The sequence below is a fragment of the Dermacentor variabilis genome, chromosome 4, assembly GCF_050947875.1.
Source record: "Dermacentor variabilis isolate Ectoservices chromosome 4, ASM5094787v1, whole genome shotgun sequence".
NCBI lineage: Eukaryota > Metazoa > Arthropoda > Arachnida > Ixodida > Ixodidae > Dermacentor > Dermacentor variabilis.
In genome coordinates, this window is record NC_134571.1 from 163513018 (window position 1) to 163536110 (window position 23093).

The window sequence follows — 23093 nt, forward strand, 5'->3', positions numbered from 1 at the left end:
ACATTTAAGAACGGTACCTTTTATATTCCGTATGATTTTCAAGGCTGTTTGTCCGCTTTGTAGTTGTGTAATCACACAATATGCTAGCATCACGGCGACTATTTCTATATAAATATCATGTTAGGAATCGCTCTCTGAGTGCAACGAGAAATGGAAAGTAGAGCTTTATTGGGATGAGCTGAGTATGTGTGCCACTATTTTCTTCCTTATTTCAAATTTCCATTTCTTACGGCACTTACATTAATTGAATTAGGCTGCGTACGTTTAGTATTGTAACCAATGCTAAATATAACAGTACAGTTTCGTATCTTTTCAGTATTTTTCCGTAACGGAATCATCAAGCATGCAGCTGCATCGCATCTGCACTGCGACTGGAAACCTGCTGTAAGTAGTATGTATAGTAAAACATGTAAAACGAGGATCATATACTCAAAAGAGTTCTAGGCCTTTAATAGGCTTACGTGCCGTGTATTCAGTGACACTACATCAATTTGTAGCCGTTGATAGGAGAAGCCCTGAAGTTTTTTTTGTTTTGTTTTGTTTTTATTGCGATAAAGGCTTGCCCTTAAGGCATAATTCTTGGAGCGCATATGTGTATTATATATGTGCTGTGAGGCCTGTGTTGTGTATGAATTGAAGCAGTGTTTTGTGGTATCTGTTGTCATGTATCCAGCGGTCATAGCTGGTCGTCACACTGTAGCGGAGGCCGGCTTGCAGTAGGAGACGCGAGCGTTCCCATTGTAAACCCGTACATGTCCATATTAGGTGGTATGCATCTGATTCCACCACTGGAACGGAGCAGTATGGACACGTAGCACCCAGTGGTAAATGCGACCAGTTCCACCTTGAGACAACAGCCGGTGTAAGGGCCACCCCGGCCCGAAGCCTCCTAAGCACAACTTCCTCCGCCCTAGTAAGGTGAAGGGGGAGGGAGCAGATACACGGTGGGATAAGAGCACGTGTGTCCTGCCGGAGAACATTTTTACGGGCTCGCAGCGAGTTACGGGGTTGGGGTGGGAGGGGAATAGGTGGAGGATCAGGATTAGGAGGGCAGTGTGCCTGCTGGTCAGCAGCAATGTTGTGAGGGTTCGCTGAATGGCCTTGAATCCAGTGTACCTTGACGCAAGTAGCTGTCTTACTATTCATAGTGTGTATTCTCTCGCAGATTTCCATCGCCTTATCAACCTTCTTGAGTTCCTGAATAGCCGCTAAACAATCAGTGAAGATATCTAGTTGCTTGATAGTAGGCAGCTTAGATGTCGCATCATGCACAGCGTCGTGGATGGCTTGAAGTTGCAGTACTAGAGCGCTGGCTTCCGTAGATAAATAGCGCTGGTGGCCACTGATGAAATTATGCGTAGTACTCAGGAATGATGTCCTTCCACCGTCAGGGAGAATGGCAGCATCCGTATAGACTTTGCAGGTGTTAACGCATGATGCATCGACGATGTTGTGTTCGTCAATAATACCTGTTGTATCGCTGCGTCGTAACTTCGTTGGCTTATTAGTTGTGATGCTGGTGAATTCTCAGGGAGGCATTGCATAGGGCTGATGGTCAATCCGAGAGCCGCGGTGAAAATGAGCATGCAACGCAGCGACAGCCGGAATAAGTTGCTTTTTTATTTCACGTGCTTTTTCACGTTGCAAAATTAGCTCTGCAATTGTGTTGAGCTGGGCATGTTCCTGTAAGGTTGGTATCGGAGTGATGCGGGCAGTGCTGTGATTGTGCGCATAGCATCGCGATTAATCGTCTCCAACTGTTCCAGCTGTGCCAAAGTCAGCCGTTGAAATTGTGCTTGATATAAAATTCGTGGCTGCAAGACTGCACGCACCAACCATCGAGCTACGTCAGTACGAGCTCCAGGGGCTTTTGCTGCAATGCGACGAATAAGGTGAAGTGTTTTTGTCGAACTCTGTCTGGTTTTACGGAGCCAGTGTGCACCACTGCCGGATTGGTGAATATCGAGACCCAGTATGCGGACCTCAGAAGCCTCAGGGATTGTCACTGCAACGAGTCTAAAAGTAAAGGTGTGCTGCGTGATTCTTGTGCGTCATTTCTTGTTGGCCACCACAACATAGCTTGATTTTTGGGCGGAAATGTCCAATCCTGCTTTCCGAGCGTAGTTGTTCAGCACATCAAGGGCTTCCTGAAGCTGTTGAGTTTGTCTAGATATATCTTTATGCACGGACCACAAAGTGACGTCATCAGCATAGATTAAGAACCTCATATCTGGAATCCGATGTAGTTGACAGGCTAGAGGTATTAGAGCAACGTTGAAGAGAAGAGGAGCCAGAACCGAACCTTGTGGGACTCCTCTGTACGATGTGAAGTATCCTTCTTGCCTTCCATCTACTCTAATCGCAAATGTGCGATTCTGAAGGAATGAGTAGATGAATCTTATCACCCGCGGTGGAAGTCCCAGGTCGATGAGGTTGGATATAATTATTTCATGGTCTATATTGTCATAAGCTTTCGTTATGTCTGTTGCTACTACCGTGCGCACAGTGTGACTGTGGGAAAAACCTGTAAGACATCGTCTGATAATATAGAAAGTCCGTCTTCAGTTCCCAAGTAAGAACGGAATCCAATTTGAGCAGGATGATATTTATCATGGCGTTCAAGCCACCAGGAAACTCGTGTGGCCAGCATCTTTTCAGCGAGTTTGCAGACAGTTGAGGTTAGTGAAATTGGGCGTAAAGACTGCAGGCTATTTGGAGACTTTCCTGGTTTCTGATTCGCGACAACAATTGAATGCTTCCAATCAGGTGGAACGTTTCCAGTCTCCCATACTTTATTAATAGCCTGAAGAAGTGCGTCGAGAGCTGCTCCTTCCATGTTCTTGAAAACCTCATAAGGAATACCATCGGGACCAGGTGTTGTTCGTTGCTTCGAAGTTTCAATCGCCGCTATTAGTTCGGCCATACTGAAAGGGCTGGATATTTCGGATTTGGAGGTTGTGTCAGACTCATCAATTTCGGGGCAGTTTATAGGTGACGCTTGATCGTATTTCGGGAAAAACGCTCTAGCAGCGTGTTCTGCAAATTGATGTGGCGAACTCTGCATCGCTAACCTAACGCTCGCTGCAGGGTCAGGTTGCTTATGACCGCGTTCCATTGACCGGAACGTACGCCAAAGTGCTCTGTTTCCAATGCCCGATCCAAGATTCTCGCACCACTCATGCCATCGTCGTCGAGAAAGTTGCTTTTTGTGCTGACGCGCTTTCGCCGCTATATGGTTAGCACGTGCACGGCTACCTGGTGCATCGGGATTCCTCGACGCATACAATTCTGCCTGACGTCGCTTTGCCCAAAGTTGCAAAAGGGTGAGGTCCGGTTGAGGTTGTTCCTCGTCAACTGTGGTTACAGTGGTGTTCCTCCGTAGCAGTGCTTGCAAAGCGGGAAGAATTTCTGAGGGCTCTGAGGGTACTTTATCAATCGATAATTCCCGAAACTTATCCCAATGCGTGACTGTTACTCGTCGTCGAATTTTCTTTATGCACGTTCTGGGCAAACCAATCATTATTGGCATATGATCACTGCCCCATGTATCTGGTTCCACCCGCCACTGCGGCATTCCAGGACCCAACCACCACGTGAGGTCTGGAGCGTTTGTTCTAGATACTGCGGGTACAGCACAGATAGCCACAGCGTGATGGTTCAGCAGTGTAAAAGTGGCATCGCTCATGATGTTTTTAACTTGGTATCCTCTTCGGGAGTTGTACTTGTACCCCCATTCTGTATGTGGGGCATTGAAGTCTCCACCCACGAGAATAGGAATTCTCGGGTACGTAGGCCGGAGATGGGCTATCCACCCCAAGTTCAAACGTGTGCGCTGCGGTCTGGCGTAGAATGACACTAGAATGACAGGAGTCTTCACTGGTCGTGTCAGGACCCCGACAACTTCTTGATTACCACTACACCATGGCTCCAGGTCAATCACTGTGTGAGAAATATGCGATGATATATAAAATGCAGCTTTTCCCGGAGCTGAAGCCATTGTAGTAGCACGGCTACCTCTAATAGATGGGTTATGATACCCATTAAAATTGGATAGGGAGCATAGCTTATTATGCTCTTGAATAAGCAGTGCCCATACATGTAGCTTATTGTATTGAAGCTTGGTTTTAATTTCTCCTAACTTGGTGTTTAGGCCCCGACAATTCCACTGTAGAATTCCATCCTGTGACAGCTGCTGCAGAGAATTAGCCATGATGCAGGCAATTCTGAATGAGCAACGTTAGTTGAGCAAGTTGGTCTAAAACTGCTGTCCAAGCAGCTTGGTTGACCTGTAGTGCCGGACGGGATCCAGGCGTAACGGTGGCATTCGCAGTGGTTGATGCGTCACGTGTCGGTCCTATTTTCTGACGACGCTGAATTTCCAATTCTTGATGTTTGCGTATTCGCTCAATCTCTCTGGCCAGTGCGTCTATCCGAGCATCAATATCATCATGGTCATCATCTGACTGATGCAGCGGTTCCGGTAATTTCTGTTTCTTCGTCTGCGACTGCTTGCCACGTTTAAGAACTGAAGAATACAGTTGTGTTTCTGGGGCTTTTTCTTCTTCTGCCAAGAGCATCTCTGGCTCTTCTGCAAGAACCTCATAACGATTGTGTGTTGTTACTATAGTCGTTTTTGGTATAGCCTTTCGTATCCGTATTGTGGCCTTCTGTTTAGTCGGACAATTTGTGCTTGTCATATCGTGCTCATCAGATTTACGTAAGCCACATCGATATCGTGGTTGGCCTTCTGGTGGGAGCTTTTCTGGATCAATAGTACGCTGTGGGCAAGATGCCTGCATGTGTCCACGTTGAAAGCAGCGGTAGCAGAATATTGCTCGAGGGAGGTAGGGTTTAGGTCGCAATATGCAACCATAGTAATAAAACCGTTCTGGGATACATTGAGGGCCCTGTACCGTCACTAAGCATGTACGACTTTTGCCCATGAATCCAGCTGCGAGCACCCTGTGTGTCGTGGAGGTCAATTCACGACATATTATCTCAGGGGTGTCTTCTGGGTCAATGCCATAGACAACACACCTCTGTATATTAGGGCCCGATGCAGAGTAGCACTGCACAGGCAGGTGTTGATCTTCTGACAGCGGTATAGATGTTAAAGTGCACATTTTCTGCACATCACTGAGAGATGCCAAGTGCACAGTGATCGAGTTGGTAGATTTATATGCTGCGAACCCTTTGTATCCGGTGGTTTCAAGAGATTGGTCGATGACCCTTTGGACATATTTTGTGGCTACTGAAGTTATGTCGTAGCGTGAAAGGGGCCGTATATGAACTCTATATGATTGAGAAGGGGTGGGCGTTGGGTAAGGCTGAGGGGGAGCGGGCGTAGGGGAGGCCGTGGAGGAATTGTCTGGGGTGGCCCTTAGCTTTTTTGCCGGTTGCTCCGATGCGATGGCGTCTTGTTGAAGCACGTTGATAGGGGGACCTCGCTTGGCTGCATTCGTCGAACCGCCAGACGGCTGCACGTCCATAGGGTCACCAGTGTCCGTCGGCACGACTGCGGATAGGTTCACATTCACATCACGAAGAGGACTGTCCTTCGGTGTTGCATCTTGGGTATTCGAGCTATCGGTTCCGTACTTCGGCTGCATAGTTGGCATGGATGTTGTCACGCGCAGCAGTCCAGCGGAAGGTACAGATGAGGAGCTCACATCTGGCACAAACACTTCTTCTTCGTCGGGCGAGCGCGGCGGCTCGGCCGCACTAAGCCTAAGCGCCAGCCGTGCTTGTTTTGAGTCTATCAGACGAACAGGATCAGTAGGACAAGGCAAAGAAGAGTCCTCACCAGAGTCCACAGGTCCCCATAGGCTTCCGACGAGCTTCGTATCCGGATAAGGGTGAAATTTTCTTTGCTGTAGAGCTATTTCCAAGGAACACAAGGAAACCACGTCTGCGTGTTTCGACATGTGTGTGTATGGCACGAAAGTATGCGAAACAATTTTTAGGTAGATACTCTGGGATGCTCAACCAATTGCGATGCTGCTTAACAGAAGGTAGGACAATATGTAATGATACAAATAATAGTTACAAATTTTACATTCATGGTGTAGTATTTCTGCTTTCTCGTATTGGTATTATTTTACATCACATTTGGACTAAAAGAACTAGACGTAAAAGCTCTTGTGGCGTGAAAGTGCAGGCGCCATCTGAAATAAATTTTCTTGACTGAACTTGAATGAAATTCGGATATCTCAGAGCAACAATGTTTCTGTTTCTTTCCAATAAGGTTTTTTCGAAATTAAAACCTTGCTAGCAAGTAAAACCAGCCCACGGATTCGCAGGAAGTATAAAGAGAAGCTAAATTGCCATCACTTTTTTTTTAAATATGTATTGGTCTTTGCATCCTAGTCAAACTACAAAAAGAAGAGTCTCTCGTGAATATTGTTAACAAGAATGAACATGCTAGGACGTTTTAGGGAGTTTCTCCAACGTGTACATAGAAATCGTTGCCTCAGCTTCCCTTCGCGTATTAGGCAGAACCGGACCGTTATTCTGATTTGCTTCGAGGAATGCACTGCGCAGTGGATGACGCCTGTTTTCCGTGCCGAACAAATTACCCATCTTCCCTCTGGGTGGGCCTTTGACTACCGCTTACGAGGGCGCTCAGCCCAATGAACTAGCTGTCATCTACTGCCGGCTGTCTGTGCCTATGGCATGCGTGCTTGTGCAATGGAAATTCATAGGTTTAACAGTGGTGACGAGGTAGTGGATCTGCTCAACGCTATTCACAAGCTGCGGCTGTAGACGCGTCTAGAAGCTGGCTACTGGACTTGAAGGGCTCATCCAAGTCGTAGTGGTTCCGACGCTTTCACTCTTACTTTGAATTTCCCTTTGAAGTGAGCTAGCCCGCTAGTAATGGGCCGGAAGCAGTCCTGTGACATAATATACCCCGTCCTGATTGAACCAGGCATTCGGGCTGTCGTTGCCTACGACCATATTACAAATACACTACAGGAACACCACAACCTTATACGATGAAACGTCTACAGCAGAATTAGCTTTCAATGTGACAGTAAACTTGCACAAACAGTGAGCACCAACTTAACATATCAGAAAAAGCTTTGTCCGAGCAGATAAGCTGTTGAGCGGAAGGTAGGTGCGCCTACCTATTCGGCTGACACTATGCTCTTTTTCGGCCTGCTGTTAGCCTGATTTGTTTCCAAACTGTGCGACGAAAGCACGCAACAAGGCTAGTTCGCGCAGACAGAAACTTCTTCTGAGCATACTAAATCACTTTAGGAGCGGCGATGACTCGCCACCAGCGGGGGATTTTGAACAGAACGGAGAGTCTGCATCAGATGAGGAGCTCTATAATGTAAAGCTATTCCTTTCTAATTTCATTCTTATCAGCAGGCGTCAAATTTACGTCACCGCTGAAGCAAGCATTCAGCGCTGACAAGCAGTCATGTTTAAATTGTTCAATCATCTACTCTCCTCGTTTATAGGTAGTCACTTCGCTTTGCTCTCAAAGCGAATAACATTGGCTACCTTGACAGTCTCTAATGCGTTAGAACTATTTGTGCACTTCATGAACTTTCCGAAATCTCTCCGTCCGTCCGTCCGTCCGTCCGTCCCTCTGTCTGTCTGTCCGTCTGTCCGTCCGTCCGTCCGTCCGTCCGTCTGTCTGTCTGTCTGTCTGTCTCTCTGTCTGTCTGTCTGTCTGTCCATCCGTCCGTCCGTCCGTCCGTCTGTCTGTCTGTCTGTCTGTCCGTCCGTCCGTCCGTCCGTCCGTCCGTCGGTCCGTCCGTCTGTCTGTCTGTCTGTCTGTCTGTCTGTCTGTCTGTCTGTCTGTCTGTCTGTCTGTCTGTCTGTCTGTCTGTCTGTCTGTCTGTCTGTCTGTCTGTCTGTCTGTCTGTCTGTCTGTCTGTCTGTCTAACCGTTCTGCCGCCTACCCTGACCTTTGGGGGTGCGGTGGTCGAACAGTTTGTGAATCTGGTTGATGTGCTGATGCAACAGGGTTCGAAACCAGACATTTGAATGGTTAGATATGGCTTGCAAGCGACAAGTTTGTGAACCGTATCCAATAGGAAAGAATACTCAGGATTACAACAGAGGCAACAATCATGAGGTGCAAGGAATTGCTGCGTCCGCTCTGGACTTGCAACAAATACGTTGATCCGAATGATTTCACCCTGCCACGGCTCACCTACGACACCGCACGATCCTTGTCTGCAGACCGGTTTGCTGGAATGTGCTGCCTCGCAAGCAGATTTGTACACGTTACAGAAAAAAACTAAGCGATTACAATCACAATTTACGCTTTTATAAATGGAATTAATTAACGATACCAATTACCCCTTCATGAAAGTAGCTGAACAATTATCAAAGGTATTTAGTTACAATAACGTTACTTTCGTGTCTATCTTTATTAAGATTGCACAAATAGCGTAAATAGAACGAGCTGGCCAGGGCACTCTCAGTCCATTCTTTGAAGCCCTTTTAATGGTATATATATTTGCTCAGTGCAGTGTTGGAAGTGTTTCAAAATAGAAACAAGTAAGCGAAGCTTGCAAGGGCGGTGTAACATGCCAACGGTGTGGAGGGGCCCATCAAAGTGATAACTGCGATGCTACTGCCCTAAAATGTCCTAATTGTGCCGGTCCACATGAAGAGACATCAAAAGACTGCCAGAAAATCAAGGACGAAATGTCAGTGCTTCGAAAGATGGTGTGGGACAACTCCACTCACAGACAGACTGCTACGTCGATACGCCGCCGCAGACGCCGATCGCGACACAGACGACAGCAAGGCATGAGCATTTTCCGAACAGATGGACCATCGGCCACATGGCAAACTCCTCGCTTGACAAGTTTGCTTCTGCGATCAAGATGCGGCCCCGACGTACCTTCTTCGGCAGCAGCACGTGGAATACAGGCGCTGCATAAAACGACGCTTCCGCCGACCCACTCTGACATTGACTGGCCGTCGCTCCCTCCATAAACAAACAGGCTTGAATGCGTCGGGTGATGTGTCTGCAAAGGTGGCTGAGAATGATAAGACAGAAAATGAAAACGTGCGAAGTATGCTGAAACACCTGATAACTACGATGCGTTCACTTCTCTGCGCACTACAGATGCCTGTTTCTAAGACCGCGCTACATGTTCTAGATGCTTTGGAACCGCTCCTCGCGGCTCTACAATAAGGCAACATGGCGCGGTCTTTTGAAAACTAATGACTAAGATCTGCATTAATGCAGTAGAATGCTAGAGGCCTACGAGGCCACCTCGCAGACTTTCGGCAACGGATGTTCAAATACCAGTTTCCCGTGGCTGTAATATGCGAACCAAACATGACGTCTTTGCTACGCGTATCTGGATATGTGCCACTGTGGTCAAGGAATGATCACAATTGAAGCAAATTGCTCCCTTTTCTTCGCCGGAATTTAACGTGCCTTCGTAAAGACATTCCTGCCACGCTTCCAACGAGTACGTTTGCATAAAGCTGAAGTGCAAGCGGCATACATTCTCACTAACTGGCGGATATATACCCCCAACATCGAGCATAGACTATTCATATTTGCTGTCCATACTGAAAGCTTGTCGGGATCCCCACATAATCATCGGTGACTTTAATGCCCACCATCCCATGTGGGGCTCTGCTTCGACGAACGCCCGCGGTAGAGGCTTGGCTGACTTCATACTTAGTCAAGGCTTGATGGTGATCAATGATAGCTCGCCAACATACCTTCGAGGCTCTCACTACAAAGGTTGTCTTGACATTGCGTTTGTTTCAAAAAGCCTGCTGTTTGCTACACGATGGTGTACTGATCTCGACACTCATGGAAGTGACCATCTACCAACATATAATCAATCCAAATGGTTACATCCCCCAGCTCCGCACACTGTGCGTTCAATCGATTGGCCAACATTTCGAGAATCTGTGAACACCGCATGTCAAGCGAGCCAAGCACCATCCAATATTGAAGATGTCATCGCGACAACTTTACGTGACACAACAAAACACCTGAGCGCACATTCACCTAGATCACCTTTTGATGACCAGTACGAGTGACTTCGCGCGATACGGCGTCGAGCAGAACGGAAATACATAAGGACCAAATCACCATTAGACGCCACTGCATCATGCCGGGCTCAGCGTCATTTCCTTTGCCACCTTGACAAGCTTGACAAACGCTGGAGGTCATTCTGTGGCTCTAGAATTTGGAAAATTGTACGAAGCCTTCGCTCACCTCCACAACAGCTTCACCCGTTCAGCGCTGTGGCCATACGGAAAGGGCGGCGTGAAGTTGAGGTCACCGATGACTTCTGCAAATTACTTGTGAGATCCTCTAACGATATACCAAGGCAATCACGACTGACTTTCCCACCATCTAGTGATCACCGTCTGGATGCGCCTTTTGCTATGGACGAGCTCGACGTTGCGATATGTACTTCCCGCTGGTCAACTTGTCCGGGACCAGACGGAATTACATACTCCGCGATTTGTCATCTTGGAGTAGAAGCTCGAGAAATTCTCCTGATGCTCTACAACTGTACGTGGGACACAGCAACTGTGCCGAATCACTGGAAGTGCAGTCATCTTGTGGCTTTGCTAAAACCTTAGAAATGCTCACATGATCTCTCAAATTATCGGCCAATAGTCTTGGCAAGCTGTGTCGGTAAACTGATGGAGCGGATGGTACTGAGCAGACTGGAATGGCTACTCGAGAAAAGTGGTGGACTTCCTGATTTCATCAATGGCTTCAGAAGAGGCCGATCGTCCATTGACGGTGTGATCGACCTAGTATCTTCTCTTCAACAGGAAAAGATACGCCGTCGTCTGGTGTGCGCAATATTTCTGGATATCAAAAGTGCCTACGACAACGTCTTCCTCCATACGATTCTTGGGACGCTTGAGGATATTGGAGTTGGTGGCCGGATGTTTGCATAGCTGCAGAGTTACCACAGTGCCCGCACCATTCTCATGTTCACTTCGGATGGCGATACTGATAGACATGATGTTCGCAGGGGTGTTCCGCAGGGTGGTGTCCTTAGCCCAACATTGGTCAATATCATACTGGTGGACCTTGCAGACGAGCTACCTGAAACAGCGCGTATCAGTACGTACGCGGACGCCCCTCTGAGCTGTATCTGGTCATATGGGGTCACACGTCCACAAGTGCGTGCGAGGCTTCAACGTGCGGCTACCATAGCGGCGAAATACTTGCGCTGTAGAGGTCTGCAACTCTCAGCAACTAAGTGTGCAGTCATGGCATTCACGTGCAAATCAGTCACATTATTCAATCGTTGTCGACGGAACGGCGCTCCCTTTAGTCACCCACCACAAATTTCTTGGCGTGATAACAGACAGCAGTCTTTCTTGGACCAAACATGTTACTGCGCATAGGGCTAAATTGACCAACTTCCTACACGTTAATCGTGTATTATCAGGACTGAGGTAGGGCCCCTCTGAGCGAAGTTGGCTCCAAGTGTACCAGGCACTTTTTCTGGGTTACATACGCTACAGAATGCCGGTGTTATCTAACGTGGGGTCATCTTCTATACGCACGCTGGAGAGGTTCAGGTACAAGCACTACGGATATGTCTTGGCTTGCCACGCTGCACGTCAACTAAGGGCACGATAGCGGAAGCACGGGCTTGTCCAATCGACATATACAGGTCTTGTGAACCTGTGCGAACCTATCTTCGCCTGCCAACCAGACACTCAATCAACTGTGGACACTTCCAAGCACCAACCTTGACTTTAGTTTTTCTAAAGCTATTGCATGTCACGCAAGCATTATACCTGCAAGATTCCAGGCTATCGATATCCCCCTGACACCTCCATGATCATTACCAAGACCACTAGTGAGGCTTCAGATACCAGGAATTATGAAGAAATCTCACATTTCCTGCATTGGCTTGAAGCAGCTCACCCTGTCTCATATATTTACATTATATAGTGGGACTGTACAAGTATATACCGATGATTCGGTCCCGCCATCTGCCACAACTGCCGCATTTGTCATCCCACAACTTGGAATTACTCGATGATTTCGATTAGACCACAAATCGACATCTACGGCTGCGGAATTTGCGGGAATACGGGAGGCTGTCCGTTTTATGAGAGCGCAGACACCTCATAAATGGACGATATTGTGGGGTGCCAAATCAGCGCTACAGGCACTGAAATACTTATTCTAGAAAGGACCATACTATCCGCTCGTGTAGGAAATCGTCGAACTTCATCACATTGCCGAGTTAGGTGCCCACGTGATCACCTTTCAATGGGTGCCTAGTCATTGTGGTGTTTTTGGCAATGAACTCGCTGGCAGTGAGGCAAGATCGGCCTCCTCTTCCTCTGAGGAACTACGGATTGCCTACTCGGGACCTGACACCAACTCCATGATCAAGGCACTCATGCAGGATGACCTTACAAAGGCTTACAGAGCCCGCTATGACAACATTCGCAGACGTCTACATATGATTGACCCAGACGGTAAATTCTGTTTACCCTCGAAGCTTACACGGAGCAAAACACTATTGCTACATAGGATTTGGCTCGGTGTTGCTTTCACCCGTCGCTACGCACACCTCATCGGCCAATCGAATAGCCCTAATTGTGAACACTGCCAGATTCCCGAAACACTGCAACACGTATTGTGCGACTGCCCAGCATATATGCTGGAGCGAAGGACGTTAGACAGTTTCCTAGCCAGCGTTGGCAGGCAACCACTGTCGGAGGAAGCTGTTCTCGGCACATGGCCTGACACTGCAATGTCAATGCCTGCAACAAAAGTATTATTGAAGTTTCTGCAGGACACTAAGCTCGACGAGCGGCTCTAGCAAGACAACTCTCTCATGTACATAGGCACACACCACTTCTCTTATCATCATCATCCATCCCAATGCTTTCGCACCCCTTCCCTCGTCCCCAGTGCAGAGCAGCAGACTAGAGCGCACTAGCTCAGGTCAACCTCTCTGTCTTTCCTATCAATAAATTCTGTTCAATTGAATTCTCAGAATTGCCTTTCCAAATTTTCTTCGATTATTTTCCTTTTCGCGACATCTGCAGCGACACTAAAAACTTCATTAACTAGGCGCTGAAGAGAAGGGCTATGTTGTAACGCACGGACACTTTGAGTACTGTATGTAAATACTCGATGGTGCAATGCTCGGGTCTGGGCTCTCTATCAAGCACCGCACTACACTTAAGCTGGTGCTAGTTGAAGGTGCTTCAAATAGGACCAGTAATAAATGGAAAATCGTCCATAGGTGATTCCTTCAAATCAACATCAATGGCCATCACTATCGAGCAATAGAAGTAACATTTAAATTTTCCGGCGAACATCTGGTGGACCTCCTCCTGACGCGCTTAAGACGTTAGCCATTTGGTCTTGCATGATTAAATATAACGGACGCCAGCAAATGTCGATGTTTCTAAAAATGTGACCAAATGTGTAACATAATTTATTAAAAGCTGCATATAATTCAGCCCTAAGAATAGGGTTAGCGCATTAAGGATACCAAAGTAGGACTGTATTTGTCACGTTTGAATCAGACACGTGGAAATGATACGTGTTTATTTTCCAAGAAGCTTTGCCTATATCAAACAGATATACAATGAGAGCCACACTTGAATCAACCCGAGAGCAAGCTGGCTTCAGGAAGGGACATCCTACACTAGATAACGTGCATGTCCTGAATTTGGTAATTATGAAATCTGCAGAGTCCAATCACCATTGTAGAGCAGTGGTGAACGAGACGGGCACACGTCTTTTTGGTAACAAGGTCTAGTTTTATTTTGTCAAAAGGGAGAATTGAACGGGCGCGCGCAGAGCGCCGGAAGTGGCGAGGGCTTTAGAGAGAGAGAGGAGAAACGAAGGATAAGGAGCATAGAGAAGTGCGGTGCGCGGACCTAGTGCGAAAGGAAAGCAGACTACCAAGTAATCAGTAAACGGAGCTCGCGCACGACGTTGAGCACAGTGAGTCGGATCATATGTCCGTGTGCCTGGTGTCCAGCACTCGTGAAGGTCCGCTTACAGGAGGCCCGCGGGACGCCCTGCGGAGTTGTTTATGGCTGCGGGGGTGGTGCGCAGCTCCATCGGCGCGCCGCTACAACCTTAACAATGAATTAACGACATTTTCAGATCAATTTCTGCATGATTTTGATTCACACTCCTTTAACAGAACTGGGTCCTCTTTAAGGCCACCTTCAGTTCTCTCATTGACACGTTCTGTCCTATGTTATCCATTTCTTACAAAAGCAGTTCTCCTTGGTTTGACAACATGCTTCGGCGGCTTAACAACAAAAAATAAAGAGACTGTACAGGCAGGCGAAACTGACTGGTCTCGCGAGTGCCCATGACAAACAGAAATCATGTGAAAAGGCTTATAAGGCTTATAAAGGCTTATAAAATGTACTCCCCCTAACTTTTTTTCTCATGATTTACCATCCATTCTGAAAAATAATACTCGTCGCTTTTGGCGTATTGTGAACCCCGAAATTCTCGCTCACATCAGTCTTACTGATTCCTACTATGTTCATAGCCCGATTCAGATTGCTCTCAACTTCTTAATCCTACGTTTGTAACAATTTTTACTCATAAAAACGTTAGCGCATTACGAACTTTAAATGCATTAGTGGGAATCACCTTGCACGAGGTAGTCATCAGTGAGTCTGGTGTTTTAACTCTACTAACCAATCTTAAAACGTCAACCAGTTCCGACCATCTAGGTTTTAATAATGAATTTTCAAAGTGCTCTATTTTCCCAGTCACTATCAACTGGCTGCCTTCCTAATGACTGGCGCATTGCTAAAATAATACCCATTTTCAGATCAGGTGATCGTGCTCCTCCGCTTAATTATCGTCCCATCTCCTCAATCCGCCTTGTTTCTAAATTACTCGAACGTATCATACACAGTCAAGTCGTCCACTTCCTTGAAGACCATAACATTATTTTCAAGCATGAGCACGGTTTTCGCAAGGGCTGCTCATGCGACACCCAAATTGCTGCAATTAGTAACGACATACACACACTGATAGATGCTGGGTTTCGAGATGACGCATTTTTTAGATTTTTCTAAGGTATTTCATTGTTTTCCACACCATAGGTTGTTACTTAATCTTTCAGAGCTGAACATTTACCCTGCTGTAATTGCATGGATCAACGATTTTCTCTCATCTAGAATTCAGTTTATATCCGTTACCGATTCCAACTCATATTATGCGGATGTTACGTCTGGTGTCCCACAAGGCAGCGTGCTTGGACCTTTACTCTTTCTAATCTATATGAATGATTTACCCAGTTGCGTGTCATCCAAAATCAGACTATTTGCAGATGATGGTGTATTTTAGCGATGTGTAACAACACTGATAACCACTTACTACAAACTGACCTGGAGGCCATAAGTGCATGACTTCTAATTGGTTAATGCCATTGAATATTTCCAAAACTAAAATCTTGTTTTGCACCAAGAGGCCACTAATTCCAACCACCTACTCCCTTGATAAGAACGCTATGGAAGTCGCCACAACTTACAAGTACCTTGGCATAAATATTCAGTAAAACTTGTCCTGGAATAATTATATTAATCTCACCCTTGCTTCTTCAAACCGTACTCTCGGACTTATGAAACATATGTTTAAAAACAGCCCCAATGCATGTTAAAAAACAGGCGTTCACAATATTCATCCCTCCTAAACTAGGGGCCCTATGACGTAAAACTATTGCAACATATTTTTATTCCAATCACCTGACGTCAAATTTGCGTAACCATCGACGCAAGCATCGGACGTTCAGCCGCAGGGTCGTCTGCACAGACCGATCAAACGCTCTCCTCGTTCATTGCAGTTAATTTTTGTTTGCTTGAAAAACGAACAGCGTTTCCTACACTGAGCGGCTTGTCTTATCTAATTGGCTCACAAAAGGCGCGGAGCACGCTCAAGTGGAGATGGATTCGATAGGGCCGAGCCACTGCACTCAAAATTGATAACCCGATGAAGAAGGTGGTGTCGGTTGGTCCGCTTTCTCTTACTTAGCTTGCGGTGGCTTGTTGACAATCGCGCCGGCATGCAACGAAAGCTTAAGAATGACTCTAAAACGGATACTCAGCAAAGAAGAGTTGGTAGAACGAGGTCGGTAATTTGCCGAAAATGCTTGAAAACGTTACGCGGCCACGCAAATATTTTTATTACACGCAAATAAACCCGTGCTCTACGGCAGGTGAAAGTAGTCAGTGCCTGAGCGATCGGTGGCAGCCATCTTTTATTCCTTTCGGAACGGTTCTGCGTGCGGCTACTCAGAAGAAAATTCAATTCTGTTCGGCGTATTAATGCATCTTTAACGCGTACACGTCGCTTTGACGCGGTGAGCTCTTGCGGTTTTGTGACGTCGCTTGAGAGGCAGGTGAAGTGGGTGCAGCCCAAGAAATGTTGCCCAATAGCCGAGGGCTAATGGCGAAAAGGTATCGAATCAGAAATAACTATTTTTCTTTTCTTCGGTCAAATCATGCATAATCAGGGTGTACACGTCATATCAGAAGGGGAGCTATCGCGGTTTTCGTGACGTCCCATGGCACACAGGTGAAGTGGTGGTGTTCCAAAAAGTATTTTCCAATCGAGGAGGGTTGTTTGCAGAATCGGAATAGAAAAGGTTGGAATAGTTTTAAGTTATAGCGCCCTAGAATACGCGTCTGCCATTTGGCATCGCGAACAAACTTATATCATCAGTCACATCGCAGCCTTACAAAAACGTGCTGCACGATTTATTTTTTCAGATTACTCACGTTACACCAGTGTCACCTCCTTAAATTATAAAGCTGAGTTGGACAACTTAGCACTTCGGTGTAAAATTTCTCGTCTATCACTTTTCCACAACCTTTATCACCATCCATCACTTCATGATGATTTCTGTCAGTCACCAACAGTTATCTTTGCACGTCGTGACCATTCATTCAAAGTCAAACGCATTAACGGCCAGTCATTCCATTTTCATATCCGTACTTACCGCGCACAATACCTGAATGGAAAGCCTTACCATCAGACATTGCCACGAAACCAGACTTTACTAAGTTTCAAGATTTAATTCGCCCACGACTTGTCAACTAATCTTATTATTATTTTGGGACTATTACAGTGTTTTCGATGTTTCTTCCTGTTTGCTTTTCATTGCAGTTGCCCTATGTTCTCCTAATATGTACTAATGTTATCTTTGAAATAATGGTGTCTTATCTTGTATATTACCAATGTTTTACTCTATTATTACTTTTGCTACATTCTCTTGTTTTAGTAGGATGTATAATCTAAGACCAGTGCCTGTAATCGCCCCCCCCCCCATGTCATACCCACGCAATGAGGGCCTTTGGGTGTATTTTTGAATAAATAAATTAATAAATAAACCTCTCTATATGACTTCAGAGAATACGAAAATGCATTTGATTCAGTTACGGATCCATTGTCTAATCAACAAGCACACGAGGAGCACGTAAATACCTTGGGTGGTATTTACTAAGATTCTACCTCTACCTTGTTTGTCATGTAGAAAAATAGGAAAAAACGTATGAAGCAAGCGGTCAGGCAAGGAGACCTAATCACTCCAATGCCATTCACTGCATCTTGTGAATAGCAGTGAGTAGGAACGGCGAATATCTCAACAGCCTTCCTTTTGCAGATGAGGCTGTCCTATTCAGCAACACTGGGGACTAATTGGAGTAAATATTTGAAGACCTTAACCGATAAAGTTTAAGAGAATTGTTTTATGGTAATTCGCGATGACAAAGTTAATGTATAGTAGCCTCGCAAGGGAATAGGCATTCATGATGGCCAGTCAGCATCTAGAGTTCGTGCAGTAGTACGTTTATCTAGTTCCATTACTTCCATTACTCACAGGGGCCCCTGATCATGAGAAGGAAATTAGGAACAAAATAGAAATAGGTTGCATTACATACGGCAGGCTTTAATAGACGCTAGCTCAGCGCTTTCCATTGTCGATGAAATGACATAATGACATAATGAGTAGACATAATAAGAAAAAAATGGAGCTCGGTAGGCCCTGCATCAGGTTACCATCAGAGTTACAGAGTGGGTGCCAGGGGAAGGGAAGCGCAATTGAGGACCGCAGAAAACTAGGTGGGGAGATGAAATTGAGAAATTTGCCGGCGGAATTTGCAGTCAGTAAGCACAAATACAAACGTAATTCGAAATAGCTGGGAGAAGTCTTCCTACGTCCATGGATATAAAATAGACGGATGAGGATATAAAAGATGGTGAACAAGAACTGAGCAACAGGACTTACCGGCTATGAAAGCACCTCAAGAGCGCTTCCTGGAGAGAAATATCAAGAGACACATCTTTATAAGTAAAAAAGAAAGCTGAGGCATGGGAATTCCTAGAGATGTAGAAGTCCGCAAACCTGTCACGTCCAGCGGATCAACGTGCAGCTGCAATGTATCGAGTGGGTAAGGATGTGACCAACCTGCATGTTTACGGCGCTGAGTCACCCGACGGCTGTAGAAGACAGCGCCAACATTTTCTTTCTTCATATAGAACCACTTCTCTCCCTTATGACACTGTGGTTCCTGCAAAATTTATGTGTTAAAGGCATCGTCGCATTGCGTAGCTAGTTTTGTGTAAAATATAGCTGGTTATACGTAATTCGTTGCTGAAAATGTACTTGAATTACAGTTAGCGCCGCCGTCATGAAACAACAGCCAGGACAACGTAATTGATTGGAAGTAAATTATAACATTTATTTGCTTACTTACACGTACGCCAGCTAGTGACCCCCTTTTTTGGGCAGTGGAAAGGACTCGCCTTCTTTATTTATTTGTCAAGTCTGCTCATGTCTCTGACTGTGCTTGGCCCAATAAACAATATTTCACCCGTCCATGCTTTAAGACTACCAGAAACACGCGTGCGCCGATTTGCCAACACCCTTCAAAGGCCCAACACGTCATGCACAATATTTCTTGCAGTGTGCCGCAAAAATATTATGGCAGGTTTTGAAAACTGTGTGACGGTGTTCCTTTTAATCTACTCACCATGAGATATACAATTCGAGCTAGTGAAGTGAAGAATAGTGATAACCGGAAGCAAGGCAAAGCTATATTGCGTTGTAAATGAAGAATGAGAAGCCTAAGCAAACGTGTTCTGCAGATGGGTCGTTCCAGGAAATCTCATTTATATTAGTGATGAACAATATTATATTCCCCATATTAGTCGTGACCTTTGAATATATGTAACCGTTCTTCACTATTCTTCAAACATGAAACACACAACATGGCGATGGCTGCACTCATTGCAATGGCATGTAATTTCCGGAAGTCCGGAAGGAATCTGAGGAAGACGAAGAAGTGGACTATGCAAGCCTAGCTTCTTGAATTGCTGTTAGAGTTTTGCCACAGTGGAGGCTTAGCTTCGCTTTTTGGACGAGAAGCCCTATGATGCGATGACAGATGCCACCCTTTGCATTGAGTACGCCTTTTCGCAATGCGTCACCCAGTGACATAGTGTAAGGCTCGGTACGACGCTTTGGACATGTTCGGTTTCTGTTTCGCCAAAAGCGAGGCAACGGACTCCGACGACTACACCCTCGTGGAGGGCAAGCGACTGAAGAGGAAATACCCCAGGACAATCAAATACGAGATTGAGCAGGGCCCCAATGGAGCGCCTGTTCCGACTTCCAGGATTGTTGTTGCGCCTCTCAACGGCTCTAAGAATTTAAATACCATATACAGACAGATTCTCAAAACCTACCTTGGTAAAGTGGCTCCGAAAGAAATTAGCGAAGTGCGTTTAAACTCCAAGAAAAGCATTGTCACAGCGAAAGTAGAGACGAAGGGGGCCCTACAACATTGAAAACCGTGCGCATACTAGGACACATAGAAGTCCATTCGTTCAGTGTGCATGATAGTCGCACTAGCGGAGGCGTTATTTCAGATGGCATGATAGATATCAGCGACGAAAAATTACAAAGGATTCTCGCTTCAACGTTCAAGGTCACCGACTTTCATCGCTTCGGACGCCCAATGTGCATCAAGCTCCTTTTCGAGGAAGACGCGCTGCCTCATCATGTTGAAGTGCGCTAATTGAGACACCCGGTGCGTCCTTACGTGCGCCGACCACTGAAAGGTCACAAGTGCCTAAAGCTAGTCCACCTCAGCGCTGTCTTCATGCGCAGAAGGTATGCCGCCGCTGTGCCGGCAGCCATGAGATATCTTGATGTACAGTAAACAAAATGAAATGCTCGAACTGCGATGGACCCCACGAAGTCAATTCAAAGGACTTTCAGAAACAGAAAAAGGAGGAAAAAATATTAAACTAAATCAGTAAGACAAGTATGTCCCACAAAGAGGCGGTAGCTACAGTGAACAACTGGCGGAGACGATCGGGCCGTCGACGTAGACAAGCTGTAGGTCTAAACGAGAGCCTGCAGGCTCCAATTCCGCAGGTCGAAGAGAAGGTAGTTAAATCAGTGTCAATATATCTTTCGAACGGTAGCTTCAAACTAACCACGCAAGCCCAGAATCGAATATATGGCCCCGCTTCCCACGGCGCGCACGTGACTTATACTGTCAGCGCGAGCAAGTACAGTGCACTGAAAAATCACCACTGGACTTTGTTATCAAAGCCATGCTGCGACAAATATTCGGCGTCCAGAAGCTGCTATTTTCTGGTTTACATACGCAAGTTGCGCAAACAGCGGCAAAAATTGCCAAAGCTACAGGCAGTCTCCTAGGTTCACTGCAGTAAATTCTACCTCTGCCCGCGAAGATGATTGTGCTGTGCTGTGAAGTGTGAACGTACGCTTTGCACAGAGGCAGTATGCTGTGAAGCCCTCATCACCATCATATACATCATACCACCACCCTCCTCCCGCTTCACGTTTTTTTCTCTGTCATTCCCCAAGCCCTTACCGTGGAGTAGCATGATAGAGGCACTTCACTCAGGCCGACCACTCAACCTTTCTGCGCTTAAAAGTTATTTCTCTCTCTTCTCTCGTCTCTCCGTTCGATCGAAAACACAAAACGATAATTGGAGCCTATACAATACGCGCTGTTTGTAGCAAAATTAAGTCGAATACCTTTGAGGACAATTGTACTCAGGTAATACATTCAGGTACCCGTGAGCAATTTAGCGTTAAACAGCTGCCCTAAGGTATACCGCTTCTTTCTGAGCAGGAACACGGAATATGTTGTATATCTCAGAGATTATTATTCAAAGGAAGTACAAGAACTGAGTGTGGGTTTTGCGGAACCATGCTTCGATTTAAAGACAGAAATCTATTTCTGCCGAATATTGTTTGATATTCGCTAGGATTTCAATTTGCCCGCGGTATTCATCGTCTAATACGTTAGAAAGATACATACTTGCTTTGTCACTATCCGAATCAAGATCTTATGTTTGCTGATTGATAGGATCCTGGAAACCATGGAGTGAAATGTGTAATTTGAAACCTGCTCTTCAATTTCAGGGCGCGATACCACACACCTGTTTCTGCATGGCTTCTGACGGTGCCGTCCAAGGTTACGAAGATGGTACTCCGTGTACGGTATGAAGCTTTTCATAAAATAATGTTTACCAGATGCATGTAACATCATCTCATATTAACAGCGGCTCAATATGCTGAAGATACAAAGGCCTAATGGGCATGCACGAGTTCTCGTATTTGTGGGTTCTGAGCTTTTGCCTGTCCAGCTTTTGCAATTACGCTATGCCGAATAAAGTGCTCGGTCCACATTAACCCAACAGCCACTCCATCTAAATTATCACCAGATATAGACCATATTCACACTGTCAATCAAGTGATAGAGAAATGTGCAGAATATAACCAACCCTTATATATAGCTTTCATTGATTACGAGAAAGCGTTTGATTCAGTCGAAACCTCAGCAGTCATGGAGGCATTACGGAATCAGGGTGTAGATGAGCCATATTTAAAAATACTGGAAGATATCTATAGCGGCTCCACAGCCACCGTAGTCCTGCACAAAGAAAGCAACAAAATCCCTATAAAGAAAGGCGTCAGACAGGGAGATACGATATCTCCAATGCTATTCACAGCATGTTTACAGGAGGTATTCAGAGGCCTGGAGTGGGAAGAATTGGGGATAAAAGTTGATGGAGAACACCTTAGCAACTTGCGCTTCGCTGATGATATTGCCTTGCTTAGTAACTCAGGAGACCAATTGCAATGCATGCTCACTGACCTGGAGAGGCAAAGCAGAAGGGTGGGTCTGAAAATTAATCTGCAGAAAACTAAAGTATTGCTTAACAGTCTCGGAAGAGAACAGCAGTTTACGATAGGTAGCGAAGCACTGGAAGTGGTAAGGGAATACATCTACTTAGGGCAGGTAGTCACCACGGATCCGGATCATGAGACTGGAATAACCAGAAGAATAAGAATGGGCTGGGGTGCGTTTGGCAGGCATTCTCAAATCATGAACAGCGGGTTGCCACTATCCCTCAAAAGGAAAGTGTATAACAGCTGTGTGTTACCAGTACTCACATATGGGGCAGAAACCTGGAGGCTTACGAAAAGGGTTCTGCTGAAATTGAGGACGACGCAACGAGCTATGGAAAGAAGAATGATGGGTGTAACGTTAAGGGATAAGAAAAGAGCAGATTGGGTGAGGCAACAAACGCGGGTAAACGACATCTTAGTTGAAATCAAGAAAAAGAAATGGGCATGGGCAGGACATGTAATGAGGAGGGAAGATAATCGATGGTCATTAAGGGTTACGGACTGGATTCCAAGGGAAGGGAAGCGTAGCAGGGGGCGGCAGAAAGTTAGGTGGGCGGATGAAATTAAGACGTTTCCAGGGACAACATGGCCACAATTAGTACATGACCGGGGTAGTTGGAGAAGTATGGGAGATGCCTTTGCCCTGCAGTGGGCCTAACTAGGCTGATGATGATGATGATGTACACTGGATGGCTTTCCAGTCTAGCACTATTGAAAACCCACTGGGAGCAGCGGTTATTGGTTACATTTCAAGCAACATGTAAGGTGTATGTCTTGCAAATTTTTAGTTGTACAGTGTTTTTAGCAAAATAATGACATTTTTAAGGCTCCTGTGGGGCTATTCACACCTCAGCGCTCATTTACTTAAACATAGTGACAATACTGAGTCCC

The 23093-nt window shown here is 45.9% G+C and overlaps 1 protein-coding gene across 1 annotated transcript in view; it reads left to right on the forward strand.

Annotated features, from left to right (window-relative positions):
- Window positions 1-23093, forward strand: part of LOC142578034 (uncharacterized) — a 99710-nt gene that overhangs the window by 22933 nt on the left and 53684 nt on the right. Inside the window, exons 2-3 of the mRNA XM_075687455.1 lie at window positions 317-384; window positions 21432-21509. Coding sequence (XP_075543570.1) covers window positions 317-384; window positions 21432-21509 — 146 coding nt within the window. The remainder of the gene's footprint in view (window positions 1-316; window positions 385-21431; window positions 21510-23093) is intronic.